Here is a 21674-nt window from a genome sequence, read left to right on the forward strand (position 1 = left end):
GGTCAGATCGATCCGACCGTAATTGGTTGCGATTCCTTTCTGGGTTCACCATCCTTACCAGGTTATAGTTTGGTTCGGAGCGAGCGGTCAGAGGCCATCCAGAGGAGATCCTTGTTCGGTGTCCAGCAACCTGGCTACTTATCCACCACCAAACTATAATCTAATGGGGACGATAAACTTAGGAAAAAATTACAACTAATTATGATTGGAACCGCAAATATAAGTGATCCATCACTAGACAAAAAAATAAATAAATAATGGTCAAGCAGATCTGCTCTCATAGAATCTGGGTACGCCCACACATCCATTCGGACTATTCCCCAAATCTCAGTGCTAATTCCAACCGGATTTGTTTTCCAATCTATAATGCCCAACTCCATCATCTCCCCGACGGCAAATCTATCTCTCGCAAGATGCAATCTTGGATTCGTTGCGCTCCGCCGTTGCTTCCAGGTTGGTTCCACCACTCTCGCTCTGTGTAAGAGCAGTATGACCTCGAGGGTCCGTGTACGCTGCGCGGCGGAAGACGACGCGTTCTACATCAGAAGGTGCGTCGAATTGGCGAGGACGGCCATCGGGTGTACCTCTCCCAACCCCATGGTGGGCTGCGTCATCGTCAAGGACGGCAAGATTGTTGGAGAAGGGTTCCACCCTAAGGCCGGCCAGCCGCATGCCGAGGTACGCCGATCCATATATCCTTTTCCGGGTGTAGACTTCTATTTTCATGCCCGTCGCGATTCAAGTTTCAATTGGAAAAAATATGGTTTGGTTATATGAGGTATTTGATTACTCTTATTACATGGTAGAGTTATCTATTCTATTTGCAAATATGGGGAAAAAAAGAAGAGAGAACAGTGTGATGCCATTGACTGAATTTTCTGTCTTCGTTAATTGTTTCTCCAACGATGTGACCCTTTGTTTGTTAATAGTGATCTCGCTACCTGAATCAGCAACGTTGAAGTAAAATGAAAATCAAGAAAAATATGCGTTTATGTGTTATTGTCATGAATCCTCTTTCCCAAGTGTTAAAATTTTCTTGTAGTTATGTAAATACAAAGTTTGAAGCTTTTGGCATGATTGGAGCTAAAAGTGAAGTCGTCACCTTAGCGGTAAATTAATGAAGATCTTTGGCGTGACCAGAGCATTTTCCCTAGAGTGGCCCTTTGCAGAAGCTTTTGGCATCTGAGTTCTATGTATGAGTTGCTCTCTTAATGAAGATTTTTTTTTATGGGGGTCTGAATTCCTACAATCCAACCGACAAACTAAATCTGATTGGCATTTTTGTATCCTTGTTGTAGAACAACAACGAAAATCACTTTTGTTGGAAACAAAAGTTTGGTTTTACAACAAACCATATTATAACCTCACTAAAAATTCAGGAAAAACACAAAATTCTACTCAAAAGCAAATATTACCTTAAAATCAAGCTTAAATTCTCAAATGAAGAAAAGTTTGTTGGCTGCCGATCAATGGTGTATCTTCCTCTTTAAAAAAAAAATATAAAATAAAACACTTGTCACTTGAAGAACTACTAATGAAAGTTAAAATTTTTGTTTAATTAAAAAGGAAAACTAAAGTGAAGGAATAAATAGTAATCTTGTTTATGTACTTTAAATAATCAAGATGGTCACTGATGATCCTCATAAACATTCAAAAGGAAAAAAGATTTAGAGGATTGAAACACCTAATAAGTAGAATCATTCGATATTAGCAAAAGTGTCGTTATTAAATAGTGGTCACAAGAAAGTGAAAGCCAAAAGCTCCTTAAATTGTTGAGTGAAGAGGAAAGTATGGGGCTTGGAGTGATTGTTGAGGAAGGGAGGGGACAGGACAATTGGTACAATTTTTGCAACTCAAACCCTTGACCTCCCGATCATACGACAACAACTTTACCATTGCGCTCAGGCTCCCCTTCAATGTCAGCCCCAAACTTAGAGGAAAATAAATTGAGGGTTGTGTTAGGTCTTGGCAATTATTTTCCTATCTTTCCAGTTCTTTGTTTGAAGAATATGATTTTTACAGGTTTTTGCACTGAAAGATGCTGGAATTTTGGCTGAGAATGCAACAGCATATGTTAGTCTTGAACCTTGTAACCATTATGGAAGAACTCCTCCTTGCACTGAAGCTCTCATTAATGCTAAGGTAAAGCATGTGGTTGTTGGGATGGTGGATCCAAATCCCATTGTAGCTTCCAAAGGAGTTGAAAGGCTCAGAGATTCAGGCATTGGCGTTACTGTGGGTGTGGAGGAAATGTTGTGCAGAAAGCTCAATGAGGCATACATTCATCGAATGCTTACAGGGAGGCCTTTTGTTACATTAAGGTGAGTTGTGATTCTGTTCTCTTAAAAACAAAAAAAATTATGATAGATTTACAATCCTGCCATCATCGTAGTGAGTATTGCCTTTAGGATCTTATGATCTTAGAATCCTAACTAACTTATACATAGATCCTCCTAGGAATGTTCTAAATCTCGCTGGGATCTTACAAACCTACCTTCCTATACTATCATTTTTCCTACCTTGGATCTTTAACTCAACAACCTTCATTATATGGACTATATTTACATTCAATTAGACATTCTAAAGCTTGATATTTGTTGGAAGTAGACAATCTTTCTCATATTGTATTATCTTAGAAAATTATCAATTATACAGATTCTTTTCAACTTTTAACTAGAATAATCCTTTTTGACTTTTGAGTCATTATCAATTATCATTCATTCATCATGCTTAAATATGTTAGAATAATAAATTTTAAAATGTTTGTAATGATATACGTTGGAATTTAATAAATGTGATAAATTATGAATGTTAAGTATATTTTAGCAAACCTACTCGCCCATCCCTAAGAATCTCTCTTATTCTTATTGTATTTTGTATTTGATGGCTATAGGTATACTCTCTCATTCAACGGAAGCATTACCAATCGACTTGGAAAAGGTGCAGATGAACCTGGTGGATATTTTTCACAGTTGTTGCAGGAACATGATGGAATTATAATCCCTAGTGATCAGTTAACCAAAATATCCACTCTACCAACATCTCATGAAAGTGGAGCAAATCAACCATTTCACGTTGTGATAGCTAAGGGTGTAAGTTCTTCATTACAACTTCCAGGGTTCATAATGAAGTTTGCATCAAAGATCATAGTTTTGGCAGATAATGAAGTGAAAATACAACCAGAAATGCAAGGCGTTGAAGTAGTGATCCTTGAAAACATTACCCTAAGTTCAATTCTAGATTATTGTGGAAAGCGAGGGATGTGCAGTATTTTGTTGGATTTCAGAGGGCACAGTAAATCTCTTTCTGAGCTTCTGGAAGGTGTTCTTGTTGAAAACTTGGTACAGAAAGTTGTTACGGAAATATATCCATTTTGGTGTATAAGTGATGAATATTCATCTTTGCCTTCTGGCTGGAAATCATTGAGATTAAAGAACTTAGAATCCAGGACCTTAAGTTTAAGCGTTTTGGTGGAGGGATACATCTAGTAGCCTTCTCTATGCTGATCGAATTTAAATTGTTGAACTCCATTGTCATAACTAGTAACTTAATCATTAGATGCTTCTTCACTCGTGTTTCTACCTGCTATGGGTTTCATAGTGAGAGAAATGTTCCAAAAGGATTTCTGGTAAAACCATTCATTATTGTGGTAATGCACCAGGAGGAAGAATATGTTCTTTGTCTTGATATCTTGAAATCTTGCTTGATATGTTTGCTTTAAGAATCTCAATCTCAGTATACAATCTGTTTGAAGAGAGTTCCTAAAAACTGAAACTTAGCAGGTCGCATATGAAACACCATTGAAGTTTATCTTAGTTGCTTTTGTTTACTTGAGATTGTTCCAGCGAGAAACAATGTAGCAGTTTGCTGGAACTCATATTAAATTTATATTAAATAGTTCTTTCCTCGGGTTCTTGAGAGTTCTGTCGGGAACTCTGGTACGTGCGCTGGATCAGAAATGGAAGAAAAACCTTTATAGGCTGATCCATTGTCAGTCTACATTGTGTCCCTGTACAGAACATGACCAAATGCTTTCAACCTAAATACATTTAAGTTTGCATGGCTGGAATCAACTCAAATTGTTCGACGTCACGTTGATTGTGTAAAAAACAGGAGACTTGTCCTCAGCAATGACTGAGAATAGATAAACATGATGTGAAGTTGACATTGAAATCCAGCCACGCACCACCACCTCTAATGCTGAAATGACATGCTATTGTGAGATATTTCTTAGTGTTTGCTAAGTTCACGCAATGTTTTAGGGAGTTGAGGAGCGTTAATGCTGATTTAATAATACAAATACCACAGTGATAATCCAGTGTTATGTCATAATAGCAGCTGCTTAAGCTTTGCTTGTACGATGACATTTCTCACTTTTCTCTTCAGTGTTTTGGATGCATGCAATTGTTTTGTAGCGAACAGAGAAGAGGACATTCATGCCTTGTCAAAAACACTTTCGTATTACTGTGTTCGAGCCAGGGAGGTCTAAACGAGAGGATGCCCTTTATTAGCCAGCCTATTGTGTACATGGAACAGATCCAGTCTTCAAGGTACTTTCACGGTAGCTCATCATTTCATTCGACTATTATTTAATTTATGTAAACCATGCACACTAATAATTTCCTGTATGTTTTTGATTGTGCTGCGAGACCTGAATAAGGGTTTTAGAGAATGATGAAAGTCATCTATGTGCTATATTTTTCCTGTACTAACGGCGCCAAGAGCCGAATTCATTAATCTTGTACTTCTGAAATGTTTCAGATTTAAATATACAAGGGTGATTCTTTGAACTCGACTGAAGAAATCTCGGCACAATTTCTATTTTACTTACAATCATTAAGATGTTGTAAGTGAAAGGTCGCCCTGAAGTAAGTATATTGAAATCATTTTGATTATCATTCATTATCTTAATCGCTGGCTGTTCAGGCTCTATAGAAAAGGTAAGGAAAAAAGAAAGATCCTTTTACCAATGTCTTTGCATCAATTGCTGATAGGAATGTGATGGGTCTCCACATCATGACCAGATTCATGAGCAATTCTTGCCATGGAATTTTACCGAACAAGGGTTTTGTGTTTAATGAATATTTTTGTCGATTTGCCAGCGCAATGATTGGTGGCACCAGAAATAAAAAAATAAATAAAAAAGAAAACATAGGATCTCATGAATTGCGTGCAAACAAGGGATCAGCCATGCTGGTGGCCCTCTAATTCTTGTCGTCGAGGGATTGGGATCGGCTGTATTTGTATCGTTGGCTGGCAATGTTTATGACACTTGTCTCTTCTGCCTCACATTTTCTCTGTCATGTATTTTTTCCCTTGTGAACGTTGAAATTCTGGATTTTACAGGGGAATCGGAAGAACATCCAACCTACCTATTAGGTTTACCAAAATTTCTTTTTCAGTTTCATTGTGATCATGTGTGTGACCATCTCTAACCTTTCCTCTGAAAAAGTATAAAAAGAATAGAAGATAAAAGTGTTTGACAAACATGCATAAAATGCCTTGCTGTACAACGTACGATGGGTATTTACTCCCTTCCCTGTTGCTTCGTACCTCCTCGTGTTATTTATTGTCAAAGGTCTCACTGTTTCTGTAAATGTTTCAAGTTTCATACTTTCAATCACTTCATTAGTGTTTCTGCTTGATTTATTCTTTATATTAACCCATTTCTGAATGATTGCAGGTTAGGCTGACCATGGTACCTTGAGTCAAAGTGCACTGTGCACGCAGAGGAAACAAATCAATGGCAATGAGTGATCATAAGCATCACTTTAATCAGGTACGCAGCTTTTTAAAACTCCAGTGTTGTCATTTTTATTAACAACAGCTTCACATTTATTTTTTCTTGTTCAACTTTCACCCTCTGGATTAGCTTTGGCATCACCTGCATTCCATGTGGTTGCGAGTCCACGCTGGTAGCACAATCATAACCATCGCGTCATCTGACACGCACACTTTTTACAGCATGCCAATAATTTCTCCCCCTAAGTCTGTGCTTACTGATTATAGGGGAAATGCTATAATTATACCCAAGGAAATCAGATCGAGTCGATAGAAAATCCCACGAGAGTTCCATAAAATCTGAAATTAGTTGTCCATATTCAACTGACTGAATTAGATGGAATTTATTGCCGATCTCAACTCAATTGGGTAGCACGGATCAGTGCCTAAGATTTTAATGAATCTGTGTCGGGTTGACTTCAAAGATCTAACTGTACGCGTGGCTGTGTCGGTATGAAAGTTATAGTGGTCTTCGTGGTTGTTCGCGACGGCCCCCGCTGCGTTTACTCCACCTCCGGCTATGAATGGACTGGGGATGGGGAGGCAGCGCCTTTCAATATACGGCCATGCTCTCTATATTAAATTTCAAAGATACTCGTTAGCTTAAACATGATGATAATTTTTTTATTAAACAATATTTGCACAAATAAAATGGATAATGGAAGAGCAGAATCAGAACAGAGGCAGAGCCGGACAGAGGAGAGCAGAGCAGAGCAGGCACGAGAGTGCTCTGTAAGTCACTGTAGCATCGAATCATGCACAAACCTTCAAAATTGTTATTGTTTATCTCTCTTTCCTTTTTATACATTCGTAAACAAAATACAGAAACCTGGAAGCATGCACTCAGGCCATTTTAGAGAAACCATGCTTCTCCACATTTTTATTATAACTATTATTATGATTAAGATTCTTTAATGCAGTGTTCAAGAGTAGCCCTCGAAGTAGAGGTAACTTGTTTGGACTATCTGCTGCTATAGCTTACTTGCCCTGTGCAGCTAAGCGTGTAGGATTGACAGGGAGGGTCTAGTCTATCATGCAAATCACTAGTGTAGGAGAATTGGATGGGTGCTGCTACTGTTTAAGGAAAAGAAAAGCATCTTTTGCATAATGTTTGGCAATTGAGTCATCATTATTCTTCTTTATGCCGGCTAAATTGACTCTTAGGTGGCCTTTCTCCATCTTAGCTCAAATTGATCAACGGAGAACGCCTACAAGCAGGCATAAGCAGTGCTTTGTGTCAAATCTCAAATGCACAGAGCAATTACAATTGCAAAATTCGAACCTACACAAAATTCTGAATTCTGCAGCGTGGAAGCCTGTCAGATCAGATAGCTGCATGCCACCAACTGCTGCTTCTGATGAACAGCAGTCCAGCACATTTAATTCAGAAAAATTGGAATCTCTCTAATTTGGCGCATTGCATTCTCGTTCACCGTCATCACATGATCGCAATCACAAATAGGCACAAATAAGCACAAATAGGCAATAGGAACAGGGCTCTTAGTTTACCCAAATCTGCTACTAGTTGCTGAAACCGAAACCTTACACTGGCAACGTCACACTAAACAGGGAGGGGAGCCGTGATTGTGAAGTAGTAATGGCAGCGGAGTAACAATTTCAATTTCAAACACGAAACTCTTAGTTAATAGCACGGCATTAAATGCTGAGAAGATCGGATGGCAATGTGGTTGAACCTCCTTGTTGTTGAGTTTCCTTGGAAGTTGACTCCGAGCAGGGTGCCGGTGCATTTGCATTTCCGGCGGAGTTGTCCTCTTCTTCTTCTCCGTGCTTTTGTGTTGGCTTTGGCAGCTCGGTGAGGATCTGAACGACTTCCCTCATCGTCGGCCGCTCGACGCTTCGCTCCTCCACACAGAGAATTGCAACGTAGAACACGTGCATTGCCTCGTGGACGGGGGGGACGGTCGGAAGCCTCGGGTCTAGGATTCTGGTCACCTCCTCCTTGTCGGAGCCCGTCATTTTCCTAACCCATTGGACGATGTCCACTCCATCGCCGAATTCACCCACGGGCTTCCTTCCGGTTACCAGTTCCAGGAGAACCACACCGAAGCTGTAAACGTCACTCTTCTCGTCCACCTTCAGAGTGTAGGCATACTCTGCGCAAGTTACAGAGCGTGTGAAGTTTAACTTTGTAATGAAACTACAAGTTATTACAAGGAACAAGAGCTATGGATCAGTATTAAAAGATGTGATAGTCCTTCATTAACACTAGACATAGAATCTAATGAAGCAGAAGCAGCATAGGATTCGCGCCTATGCGCAAAGGTCTTCACCCTAGTTTTATCCGAATGATTTGAACTATACCATCAAGTTTCAAACAAGGAGCATTTATTTATGAGATTTGACAAGACTTCAACAGTGTGTAGACCTTGAATTGGGAAGAAATGAAGGTATTTAAATGGAGCCATAAGAAAATTGCATGAAGTGAGATGAAGATTCGACGAGAGTTGTTTATGAAATTTAGACAAGTGAAGAAAAACAGGGAGGGAAGGTAACCTGGAGCAATGTAACCATAAGAACCAGCAATGGCAGACATGCACTCGGAAGTGCCGGAATCCTGCAAGAACTTGGCGAGTCCGAAGTCAGCGACGTGAGCTTCGAAGTTGGAATCCAAGAGGATGTTGTTCGACTTGACGTCTCGATGGAGGATCAACGGGGAGCAATCATGGTGGAGATAGCATAGGCCCTTTGCCGCTTCGACGGCGATCTTGTACCTTGTGTCCCAATGCAAATGGCCACCCTTCTTGCCGTGGAGGACCTCCCCGAGGCTCCCATTAGGCATGTACTCGTACACCAACAGATTGGTCTCGTGGTTGGAGCAGCAACCCAACAATCTCACAATGTGCCGGTGGCGAATCCTCCCTAGCGTTTGGATCTCGGCGTTGAAGCCGTGGTCGTGCGACGAGCCGAGCCGCATCGCCGGAAGCCGCTTGACGGCCACCTGTTCGCTGTTGGGCATGGCGCCCTTGTAGACAATTCCGGCCCCGCCTTTGCCTATGATGTTCTCCTCCTTCAAGCAGTTCAACACGTCGTCGCAGGTGAAGTCAAGCCGCTGGAATGCGGTGAGCTTCCACGCCCGGGCGTCGTTGGCCTTCTTCAACGACCGGGCCTTGACCACGGCCGCAATGGCGAAGGCAATGGAACAGAGAAGAAGGCCAATGACGAGCAAGAGCTTGAAAGAGGCTGAAAGAACGCCCTTGGCGCGAGCAGAGGGAGACTCGCCGGCGAACCCTGGCTTGCATGGGCCAAGGTAAGGGCCGCAGAGGTCGGGGTTGCCGAGGAAGGAAGTGGCATTGAAGTAGCTGAACTGACCAGTGCTGGGGACGACGCCGGAGAGGTTGTTGTAGGAGAAGTCCACTGCCGTCAGGCTCTGCATTGTCGAGATGGCCGCTGGGATTTGGCCCTCCAGATGGTTCCTCGACAGGTTGAGGTAGTTCAAGATCCGCATCGCCGCTAACTCCGCCGGAACCTCGCTGGAGAGATTGTTTCTACTGAGGTCCACAAAAGTCAGAAGTTTGCATTTGCTAATCTCCGGCGCGATCCTGCCGGAGAACTGGTTCCCGCTGAAGTCCATCTTGGAGAGCTGCTGCAGCCTCCCGACCTCTGGAGGGATGCTGCCGGTGAAAGCGTTCTGGTTCAGCAGCAGCTTTTGGAGGCCGGAAAAGTTCCCAATGGACGGCGGCAGAGGATCGGTAAGACGGTTGTTGGAGAGGCAAATTTGTCCGAGATTAGGAGAGATGGTAGAGTTGCCAGTGTCGGGGAAGCCGCCGGTGAGGAGGTTGTCCTGGAACTCAACCTGAGACAGATTCGGCAAGTTAAATAGGCCTTGTGGAATGCTTCCGTTGAGGTAGTTCTCCCCCATTCTGATGCGTCTCAAGGATTCGCAGCGGCCGAGCGAGTCCGGAATCGAGCCGAAGAGGAAGTTGCCGAGGGCGATCAAGGTCTCAAGTTTGCCGCCGGCGCAGAGATCCGGGGGCAGGGAGCCAGTGATCTTGTTCGACGAAACGTCGAGGAGTTGCAGGTGTCCGTTGGTGCCGAGCCGCCGGGGGATGCTCCCGGTGAAGTTGTTTTCCCAAACCTGGAGCACCTCGAGCTGGGGGAGCTCGCCGACGAACTCCGGGATGTCACCGAAGAGCTTGTTGCGGAAGAGGTTGAGCAGGGTGAGGTTGCTGAGCTTGGCGAAGCTCGGAGGGATCTCCCCCGTGAACGCATTGTTGGAGAGGTCGACCGACTTGAGGCTTTGGAGTCGACCGAGCTCCGACGGGATCTCGCCGGAAAGCCCATTCACCTGAAGGAAGAGGGTGTCGAGGTTGTGAAGGTTTCCCATTTCGGGCGGGATGCGGCTAGAGAGGCCGCAGTTGGCTGCGTCGAGGCGGGTTAACGAAGAGAGGTTGCCAATCTCCGGCGGGAGGCTGCCGTCGTAGCTATTGTAGTAACCTATGTAGAGCTCGCGCAGCGAGGTGAGGTTACCGATCTCCGGGGGGATGGGGCCAGTTAGCTCGTTGCCGGAGAGAGCGAGGTACTCGAGGAAACGCCAGCGGCCGTACTCCGGGGGAATGGCGCCGGAGAAGAAGTTACCGCCGAAGTGGAGATGACGGAGAAAGGGCATGGCCTCCACCGCGAGGGGGAGTGGGCCGGTGAGGTTGTTGTTGTAGACGTCGAGGACGCGGAGGTCGGTGAGGCGGGAGAGTGCGGGTGGGAAGGAGCCATTGAAGATATTGTTGGAGAGGTTGAGGTGGCGGAGGGCGAGGAGAAGGGAGAGGTCAGGAGGGATGGGGCCGGAGAGTGAGTTAGCAGCGACGGAGAGGCGGCTGAGGGAGCGGAGGCGGGCGACGGCCGGGGGGAGAAAGCCAGAGAGGTTGCGGCCGGAGAGGTCGAGCGAGAGGACAGTGCTTCCGTTGCTGTCGCAGGTAACTCCGGTCCAGGAGCAGTGGTCGGAGGCGGCGTCCCAGGCGGCTATGGCGGCAGCGGCGGAGGCGGAGTCTGAGAGGGCTGACTTGATGGACAGGAGGGCGTGGTGCTCCTCAGCGTAGATAGAGCTTGCGTTCTCGGCAGAGGAGGGCCGGAGGAGGAGGAGGAGGAGGAGGAGGAGGCCGTGGAAGAAGCGCATTTTCTTCGCTGTGAAGAAGAAAGAAGACGTCGAAAATCGAATCCTCGATAGATTTATTGGCTGGATTTTATATATTTAATAGGCAATTTACTAGATCATGCTATTTATTTTTTAAAATATCCTTTAAAATTTTTATTTTATTATTAAAATATTTATTTTAGTCTCCTAAGTAATCACTCATTTACTCAAATATCTTAAAATATTCAAAATAAATTAATAAACTAAAATAAAGGCAATTTATTTAGTATTTATGCAATATCGCACTCAACAAATTGATTATAACTAAAATTTTAATTTATTTTATTTTAAATTGTTTGAGAAAACTTTAAAATAAAATAAAACGCACATTTTAAGGTGTAAATTAATATACATATATATAAGATTTCAATTCAAATGAAACTACAAAATATTTTAAGATTTCCCTTAACTTAACAAGCTTCTTATGCATGCCTCATTTCGATTAATTTAGAATATTTTTTTTTGGTGGAAATGAAATTATTTAAAATATAATATGAATTTGATACGTAAAATGTATAAATAATGGAGACAATCAATTTAGATTGTCATAAAAAAATAACATAGCATACTGCCAATTCATTATTTATATCAATAGGTTTAAAATTCACTTTTTAATAAAATAAATAAATAAGAGAAGAACACAAGGAATATTATATATTCTTCAATTTGGTGAGTCAATTATTTATTTATTTATTTTACATATTGTGATCAATGTGGAAAAAACTTCATTTAAATACTTTTGTAAAGATTAATACCATATTCCATGCAATTGTTGCATCCTCTAATAAATAATTATGAGATTTAAATTTGAATTTAGTTGTGGTGTATTGTAAAAGATTTTTTCTTAAATGAGAAGTGGATCAAAGAATATTAATTATCTGAATGAATAATTATCTGAATGAATCTTTATAAGAGTTTCTTGATTTATTTTAGTAGTCGATGATAATAAAAAAAATCATAGGATTGAATCTCAATTTTAATGAGTTGACGGATGAATTTTTTTAATGAGTGATTGATTTAAGAACGTTGGACTCATAGATCATCTACTACAAATACTTTTTGATTTATCCTAGTAGTTGATAAAAAAAATTTCGTAAGACCAAATTAGTTATATCTAGAATTAATCTATGTAAATTGGATACTTGATGTCAATTAAAAAATAAATAAAAAAAATATCATGCTCTTAATTATGATGCAGAGCATCTATATATAGTGTCTTAAATAATTCATCTTTCAATTTCTAATTATGACGCACTATAAAGTATTTTCTTTTTTAAAATAAAAAACTTTAGATGTTAGGATATTCATTGTTTATATTTTTAAATTTATCTTAATAATAATCAATAGGAAGTTTTTATACGGCTGAATTAGTTATTTTTTAGTCGGTTTAAAAACATTCGACATTTGAATTATAAAAAAATATCAATTTTTTTTTTTTTTGCAAATTTTTGTAATTTTACTTCTTTACTTTTTTTTTGAATAATTATGTTAATAGTCAAAGAATAAAAAAAATGCAGTTTAAAACTCGAAGACATTTTTTTAAAAAAATATATGAGTGAATTTCTTAATCAACCACCACATGGTTCCTCCAAAAGACATGCTTCAGAGCAGAGCAGATCAGATCATGCTGTGGGGCATGCACTGAAAGCTGCAATTTCCAAGTTAAGAAATATATTATTGTTAATAATAATACTAATAATAAGGCCTTCTTTTTCAACACTACGTTAATAATTTTATTTGTAGCATTATATAATTAATGCAATTTCCTGAAATACAACAAGACATTGAGGTAGCTAGCTAGCTTAGCTTTTAGTACAATTCAAAGACGGTCATTAATAAATGCACCAATTAATTGAGATTTTGCCAAGCACTTAATGGATGCAATTATTAATGTATGGTGAATTCCAAACTTCTCGATATACATACAATAAATGTGATCCTTAGGTTTGTAATTTTAGTTTGGGAGAAAGCAATGTGTTGTGATGTCTGTATCATTTGTGCCCCTAGATATGTTGGTACAGTTGGTGTTGCATGTAATATTATTGTAATAAGTCATGAGATATGAAATACATCATGGCCATCTAATTCTTTCACGCAAAAGGTTACTATTTACCTCTTTTACAAATCACTAGGGTCATAAATGAATCAAATATTTATGAATAAATTTAACATTCAGCTTGGTAAAAATTTATTTATATTCATTCAATATACACAAGATCAATTAAATGAATAAACTTGAACAACTCATTAAATTAAATAAACAAAATTGAACAGTTCATTAAACTAAATAAATAAACTTGAACATATATATGTTCAACTCTTTAATGTTCGTGAGCAATGTTCATGAACAATATTGGTAAATAATATTTACGCATCATGTTTATTAATTAAACTATTATTAATATGCTAAATAAATAAAAATAAATAGAATAAAATATAATATAATATAATATAATATAATATAATATAATATAATAAACAAATAAGTTTGAATTATTAAGCTCAATAACCAATCAAACAAGTAAAAGTTCCAAATAATTAAACAAGCTTGAATTGAGAATTCAATAATATCTAAATAAACTAAGCTCGAATCAAGTTCAAGCTAAGCTTGAATTGAGAGTTCGATAACATCTAAACGAACTAAGCTCAAGCTAAACTTCAAACAAGCTCAAACTCATAAAAAATAGACCAAGTCAAGCTTGAACAATCATTTTAAAAGCTTGGTTCATTTTAAGCTTGACTCGACTTAACTCAGTTATCTTATTAAATAAATTTAAACACCCCAAAGTTCAACTCAACTTTTACAGCCTATAGGATAATCTGGAGGGACCTTCGGGATGAGGATTATTACACTTTGCTGTAATGTATATATCACATGTACATAAGTTGAGTTAAGTGAGTGTAGGGCTAAAAGAATTCACGTATATTTATAATGATATGATATTATTTATATGAGACTTAAACACTCATAGATTTATTTTTAGACTATAAAAAAAGTCTTATACCAATGGTGATATATTTCTCTTTTAAATTTATGATATTTTCCATTAATTTTCCATGCGAGACTTTGATTCTATTCTCAACAATCCTCCTCTCAAATAAAGGACCATCATTATTCTCATGGTTCAAACCTCCTCTCAAGCATCCGGTCATTTTGATATGTTCCGGGTCTCTTCGTAAGTATCCGATCACTCTCGACCTACTTTGGGCATTTCCGGATGCATCCTATCACTTTTGACCTGCTCTGGATCTCTCCGCAAGCATCCGATCACTATTAATCTGTTCCGGGCCTTCCCTCTCCGTTCAAGTCTATCCACATGACTCGATCTGGATCATGACTCTGGCTCGTACTTCTTCCGGTGTGATTATACTCACCCATGTATTTTTTATAGTTTGTCTCTAAGTTATATACGGATCAGATTATAATGGATTGATAAATAATTAAAATGTCGGAGGAGTTTTTTTCCCCTAATGACATGTGCCAATGAAATGAATGAAAGTAATTGAGGCAAGTTCGAGTGGTTTAGTAATTACAAGTAGATAATAAATATATATTAAAGTTATGTTTTTATTTAGAGGTGAGAAATGAATTATGTCATTTATAGTTTGCATAATTTAGTTGTGTGTGGATTAAATTTTGAGTTGAAAACTAGATTTTGGTGGCATAGTAATAGCCAAACCCATAGTTGATAGTTGATATGTGATACTATCTAGAAAATATAATCTAATACTATTAATTCCTTTCATTTTTTAAAAAAATCTTAAATTCATGCTTTATACTTCCTAAAACAAAAACAATTAGAAAATATGGAACGGTCGCTCCTCAGACTGCCCACTACTATTTGGAGGGACGTAAAGTTAACAAATGTCTAGGAAAGAGTTTACAGAGACAATGAATCCTTTAGGAGTTTTGACCTCCTAACCACTAGGGTTTTATCTTAAATATTTATCACCGAATCATGTTCCGAGGATAAAAGAAAAAACAAAGGATATTTCTTGGGCCTGGTTTTAGGCCTGGGCCTAGTAGATGGCCCTGGAAAAGTCTGACTCCACTGCCAATTGAGACTAAAACTAAGACATCTCAATTTAATTTGTCATCAATTATGCAGTAAAATTATTTTCTTTGCTTTTCTAATAAGTTTTAGATTATTTTTTTTTAAAAAAAAAATCTTGCAAGAAACACTAAAATGACTGATAATTGCCACACATATTCTTCGGGTAGCCATAAGAATTCCACAAAAATAAAAAATAAAAATATTTTTCTTATGCATTTAATAAAGGAATTAATGACGGGCTGATGCATGTTGATCTATTTATGGTGACAAACAAAAAATACACGGAATGTTAAAAATATGGATGTTGATCTATTTATGAACGTCGATGAGTGGTCATTGATGAGTTGACTCTCTTACTAATTTAATTGTTAATCACTTAATTAAAATAAGGATGATGTGTGATGTGATTTTATGAGCCTAGACAATAACATATAAGAGGAAAAGAGATTAGGATAATGGTTAGAAATTTCCCAATGTAATCACTCATGTTCAAATTAGAGAGATGAAAGAGGAAAGAATAATATTAGAATTTAGATGTATATGTGTCTATACCTTGGATGTCGAAAGGAACTATCTTTTATAGGGAGATTGACATACTTTTTTTTTCGTTTCAATCTTCATTTTACTATTATTTAATTCCTTAAATAATCTAAGACGTACTTATTCACACTGCTATCTCTTTCCTGATATAATCCAATATTTTTGCGATGATTATCCTCTTTTCGAAATAATTTGAGATCTAGCGATGATTATCCTTTTCTTTGAATTATCTTGCATCCTGAATCGAGTCGTTAAGGAGATGAGAGGCTAGGTAAGGGTATCAAGGAATCGGGAGGCCAAGGAATCTAGGTGCGCCCCAAAAGTCGGGCGCGCCCTAGAAGTCAGGGGTTGACTCAAATAGATCAAACTTTATTTGTAGAAATCTTAAAAAAAGACATCTTTATAGTCCAAATTTACGTAGATGATATAATTTTTGACTCAATAATATTAAATTTCTAAAAGAATTTACCAAATTAATGGAAAGTGAATTTGAAATGAGCTTAGTTGGGAAACTTAACTTTTTCTTAGGCCTACAAATTAAACAAACCAAAGAAGGAATATACATTTTTCAAACAAAATATGCTAAGGAACTAATTAGAAAATTTGATATGAAAAATTCTAAAAATATAAATACTCTAATAACAACTAATGTTAAAATTGACTCTGACTTAGAAGGAAAATCAGTATATTTAAAATATTACTGAAGTGCTATAGGAAATCTATTATACCTAATTGTAAGTCAACATGATATTCTGTTTGCAGTATGTATGTGTGCTAGGTACTAATCTTGTGCAAAAGAATCACACTTAACAAATATTAAAAGTATACTTAGATACATTAAGGGAACCTTAAATGTAAGACTTTGGTACCCTAGGACTAGCACCTTTAACCTAATTGACTATTCTGACTCAGACTATGCCGGGTGCAAACTAGATAGAAAAAGCACAAGTGGAAGCTATCAATTTCTAGGTCAGTGCCTAGTAAGTTGGTCAAGCAAAAAACAACACTGTGTTACTTTATACACTATTGAAGCAGAGTACATAGTCATGGGGGAATGTGCATCTCAACTATTATGGATGATGTATACCTTAAAGGACTATCAATTAGAATATAAAAATACAAAAATTTCAATTGATAATGTAAATTCTATTAACTTAACCAAAAATCCTATCCAACACTCAAGGACTAAACACATAGAAGTAAAACATCACTTTGTAAGGGATCATGTAGGTAAGGGTGACATTGTACTTAACTATGTTGAGTCCAAGTCAAACCTTACTAATATTTTCACAAAACCCTTACTTGAACTTGAATTTAGTGTACTTAGAAGACAAATAGGAATGTGCTTAGTAGAATAGATCTTACTTTTAAAAATATTTCTCTTTATTATTTTAAAAAAAAAGAAAAAAAACCAACTTGGTTTTAAAATTATAGGAAAAATATTTTCAAAATTCTAATTTTATTAGTTTTTCAAAATTTGGACTTAGCCTAAGTATTTACCCCCTAGAAAGCATGTTCCCCTAGGTCTCAACCAGAGCATCTCACAAGCATACTAGGATTACCTTGCTTGTATATGAAAAATACTTAAAATGGTGTGAGATGCATAGGATACTGTTTGGACTTCAGAATGCTTATGTCTGTGCATCAACATAAGTATGGGAAATAAATACCAAATTCAAATTAATCAAATTAAGTTATCCATGCTTAGTCAAACTAATTGGAACACTTACTTAATTTGACTAACCAAGTGAAAGCTACTATCTCATGGTAAACAGCTAATAGCTAAAGGTTAGACATTTATTTACCAGTAAATGTTTAAGCTTGAAAATATGTTGTTACTCATGCTTGGACTCTAGGACTTTAAAACTTAAAGAGGTTTTTTGGTATTAATCAAGGGGGAGTGAAAGGAGCAAAGTTAAAAATATTTGAAAGTTAAAATATTCTTTTTCAAACTTACAAATTAAAAGTATTTTTGAAAAAGAAAATTTAGTTTTTTTCTTCTTTGTGTTTAAACAAAATTATTTTTAAGCTAAAGTATTTTTATCAAAAATTATTTTTTAACTAAGTACTTAACTAAGCATGAAAATCTTTTTTAATCTAAGTACTTAACTGAGCTTTTATCCACATCTTTTAAAGCTAAGTACTTAACTAAGTACTTGATAAAGTTTTTTTTTTTTTGAAAAAGCTAAGTATTTTCGAAAATATTTTTAATTTAGCCAAGTGTTTTTCAAAATAATAATTTTCAAAACTTAAGTTTATCTAATTTTTTTTTTGAAAAGCTAAGTCAATTTCAAAGCTTAAATCTAGCTAGGTTTTTGGTAAACCCTAAATCACTTTCAAAGCTTAAGTTCTTAAATTAAAGTCTACTTCCAAAGCTACGAACTTGCCAATATTTTTTTTTTTTGTTTTTTCTCTCAAGTAAGAGCTACCTTTCAGGGGGAGCTAAGAATTTCCTATCTTTACATCCTTCTCTCTGTTTAATATTTTTGATATATAGCAAAGGGGAAGAGAAAAGTGAAAGTCAAGTAATTAAAAAGTGAATAAGTGATTAAGGGGGAGCTATAACAAGTTGTTCTAAATATTGCATCTTTTTAATTGCATTTGAAGAAAAGTGAAAGTTAAGTAATTAAAAAGTGAATTAGTGGTTAAGGGGGAGCTAGTTGTACTAAATGTAATTTACATTTCTGCTACATTTCTTGATTGCATTTCTCTTCCTGAGTATCGCTTTATTGCTTTATGTTTTTTACTTAACTTTGAATTGTGTTGTCATAATTAAAAAAGGGGAGATTATTGGTGTGGGAAGCATCACATGATCAAACCTGTGTTTTGATAAAGGAAAAGGGTTCAAAGTTAAGGTTACTTGTTATCTAACAGGTTTGAATGAGCTTGCGGGAAAAGTCCTAGTGGATTTTAGGCAGGTGGAAAACCCTAGGGGGTGGTAACCCTAGGTCTTAGTGTTGGTTGCTACTCGGAAAACCTAAAGGTTCCACTGTACAAAAATTTTGTACAAAGGTCTGAATCTTTTCCTAGCTACCATGTGTTCTTTTAAATTAAATTTTGGATCGCCTGCGGAACTTAACACGTTTGATCCAAATCACCTAAGTTATTAATTCCATTAAATATTAATTTCCAAAATTGGTTCCCAGTACTGACGTGGCGAGGCACATGACCTTCTTGGATATGGGAGCAACCACCACCGACTAGACAAAACCTTTTAAGGAAAGTTAATATTTAATTTCCTAAAATAACTTTAGGTCAACCGAAAAGAACAATCAAATCACAAGGAAAAGAAAAACAAAAGAACACTATATCGAAAACAAATTCGAAACACTAGAATCGTATGCATCTTGTATTTAGTATTATTTCCAAAAATAACTAGTATGATGCGGAAAGAAAAATTACTAGTTATACCTTTTAGAAAGACCTCTTGATCTTCTACCGTATTCCTCTTCTAACCTCGGACGTTGTGTGGGCAACGATCTTCCAAGATGAGAACCACCTAGGCACCTTCTTCCTTCTTCCTTCAAGTTTCGGCCAAGCACAAGAACTTCCAAAGGATGAAGAATTTTCCACCAACCAAGCTCCAAGGGATGCATGCTTTCTCTCCTTCTTCTCCTTCCTTGATCCGGCCACATCCTCCAAGCTCCAAGAGATGATAGATTTCGGCCACAACAAGAGGAGAGAAGAGAAAAGGAAGGGCCGGCCACCACACCAAGGAAAAGAGGGAGAAAAATAGAATAGAGTCCTTAGCCTTGAAGCCTCCTCTATCCCCTCTTTAATAATCCTTGGTCTTGGCAAATAAGGAAAAATTAATAAAAACTTCCTTAATTCTTTTGCCATTGAAAAGGAAAATTTATTTAATTAAAAACAATTTTTCTTTTCAATTTGTAATGGCCGGCCACCACATAAATTCTCCAAGCAAATAAAATTTTAAACAAAAATTAAAACTTCCTTATTTGCTTCCAGAAATTTATAAAATTTCTCCAATAATTTTTATCCCTTCATGATTGGTTTATAAAAGGAAATTTAATAAATTAAAATCTTTCTTTTAAACATGTGGATAAAAAGAAAGTTATTAAAAACTCTTTTAATCTACAAATAAGGAAAGATATCAAATCTTTTCTTAATCTTTTGTAGAAACTTATAAAAGAGAATATTTAATTTTAAATTCTCTTTTAAATCATGAACATGGTTAAAAAGGAAAGTTTTCTTAAAATTTAAAATCCTCCTTTAATCAACAAATAAGGAAAGATTTCAAATTTTAAACTCTCTTTTAAACATGTAGATGATTTACAAATTAGGAAAGTTTTTACCAAAAATTAAAACCATCCTTTTAAACTACAAATAAGGAAAGAGATTAATCTCTTCTCTTAATCTTTTGTAGAAAGCAATAAAAGGAAATTTTTAATTTTTAAACTCTCTTTTAAAATCATGATATCCACATAAGAAATAATTTTAATAAAAAATCCTTTTTAATATTCTAGTGGCCGGCCACCTAAGCTTGGGACCCAAGCTTTGGCCGGCCACCAACTTGGCTCATCCACTTGGTCTTGGCCGGCCCTAGCTTGGGTTCCAAGCTAGCTTGGCCGGCCCCATTGGATGGGTAAGAACGTGGGTATGTGGTGGGTATAAATCTCTATATACAAGAGGCTACAATAGGGACCGAGAGGAGGAATTGGTTTTGGTCTCCCGATAAAATTAAGCATCCCGTGTTCGCCCCGAACACACAACTTAATTTTATCAATAATAATTCATTCCACTAGAGAACTATTATTGAACTACCGCACCAATCCCAAATTACATTTTGGGCTCCTTCTTATTATGAGTGTGTTAGTCTCCCTGTGTTTAAGATAACAAATGTCCACTAATTAAGTGAGTTACTGACAACTCACTTAATTAATATCTAGCTCCAAGAGTAGTACCACTCAACTTCATCGTCATGTCGGACTAAGTCCACCTGCAGGGTTTAACATGACAATCCTTATGAGCTCCTCTTGGGGACATTCTCAACCTAGATTACTAGGACACAGTTTCCTTCTATAATCAACAACACACACTATAAGTGATATCATTTTCCAACTTATCGGGCTTATTGATTCATCGAACTAAATCTCACCCATTGATAAATTAAAGAAATAAATATCAAATATATGTGCTTGTTATTATATTAGGATTAGGAGCACACACTTCCATAATAACTGAGGTCTTTGTTCCTTTATAAAGTCAGTATAAAAGAAACGACCTCTAATGGTCCTACTCAATACACTCTTAATGTACTAGTGTAATTATATAGTTAAGATAAACTAGCACATAATTACACTACGACCTTCCAATGGTTTGTTCCTTTCCATCATGGTCGTGAGCTACTATTTATAATTTATAAGGTACTGATAACATGATCTTCTGTGTGTGACACCACACACCATGTTATCTACAATATAAATTAATTGAACAACTACATTTATCACAAATGTAGACATTTGACCAATGTGATTCTTATTTCTAGATAAATATTTTATACCAAAAGCTAGGCTTTTAGTATACATTCTAACACTTAGGGGGTGGTAACCCTAGGTGATGGAAAGTCCTAACTGCGGTTAGGTAGGTGAAAAACCCTAGGGGTGGTAACCCTAGGCTGAGAAAAACCCTAGGGGGTGGTAACCCTAGGTCCTAGGGGGTGGTAACCCTAGACAGAAAGTCCAGTCGGTCTGGAGGACCGATCTGACAATAGGTAATCTCTCTTGAGAGGAGTAGGTGAGGACACATTCACCGGTGAGAGAACAGTAAACCTCGATTCGACCTAGGGTTTTGGAGGAAATCTGAAGTCAAAATTGGGCAGTCCAAAGGCTATCAACTTATTTGTTTCATATTATTTAACTCTATTTTGCAAGAAACTAATAGTTCTATAGGGTCAAACATAACCTTGATCGATCAACCGAACGACCTGATAGGTCGACCAAACACCAGTACACAAAGGATCAGAATCCAGCTCTCGGTGAAGGGTTGACCAGAGGGATCAGTTGATCGAATCTCAGGATCGGTCGACTGAATCGAAGATAGATAGAGATCTAGTCGAGCGAGTTGATCAGATCAGATGAGGCAGAGACCATCGGCTGATCGGTCGACCAAATAGAGGGATCGGTTGACCGAAC

At 37.5% G+C, this 21674-nt stretch overlaps 2 protein-coding genes and 1 long non-coding RNA gene across 3 annotated transcripts; 2 read left to right on the top strand and 1 right to left on the bottom strand.

Moving 5' to 3' along the window:
- The first annotated feature begins 275 nt into the window (after window positions 1–275).
- LOC121984853 (riboflavin biosynthesis protein PYRD, chloroplastic-like) lies at window positions 276–3689 on the top strand. Its single transcript, XM_042538002.1, has 3 exons — window positions 276–678; window positions 2023–2321; window positions 2894–3689. The coding sequence occupies exons 1-3, from the start codon at window positions 367–369 to the stop codon at window positions 3486–3488; spliced, it is 1206 nt and encodes a 401-aa protein (XP_042393936.1). The 5' UTR covers window positions 276–366; the 3' UTR covers window positions 3489–3689.
- A 654-nt stretch (window positions 3690–4343) lies between these two features.
- LOC121984855 lies at window positions 4344–7120 on the top strand. Its single transcript, XR_006113010.1, has 3 exons — window positions 4344–4550; window positions 4762–4868; window positions 5684–7120. It is a non-coding gene; the product is annotated as an uncharacterized LOC121984855 (long non-coding RNA).
- A 142-nt stretch (window positions 7121–7262) lies between these two features.
- On the bottom strand, window positions 7263–10974 carry LOC121984854 (leucine-rich repeat receptor-like serine/threonine-protein kinase BAM1). The gene is made up of 2 exons (XM_042538004.1): window positions 8296–10974; window positions 7263–7895 (listed from the first exon to the last, which is right to left on the bottom strand). The coding sequence occupies exons 1-2, from the start codon at window positions 10907–10909 to the stop codon at window positions 7438–7440; spliced, it is 3072 nt and encodes a 1023-aa protein (XP_042393938.1). The 5' UTR covers window positions 10910–10974; the 3' UTR covers window positions 7263–7437.
- Window positions 10975–21674: the final 10700 nt, after the last annotated feature.

The sequence above is a fragment of the Zingiber officinale genome, chromosome 5B, assembly GCF_018446385.1.
Source record: "Zingiber officinale cultivar Zhangliang chromosome 5B, Zo_v1.1, whole genome shotgun sequence".
NCBI lineage: Eukaryota > Viridiplantae > Streptophyta > Magnoliopsida > Zingiberales > Zingiberaceae > Zingiber > Zingiber officinale.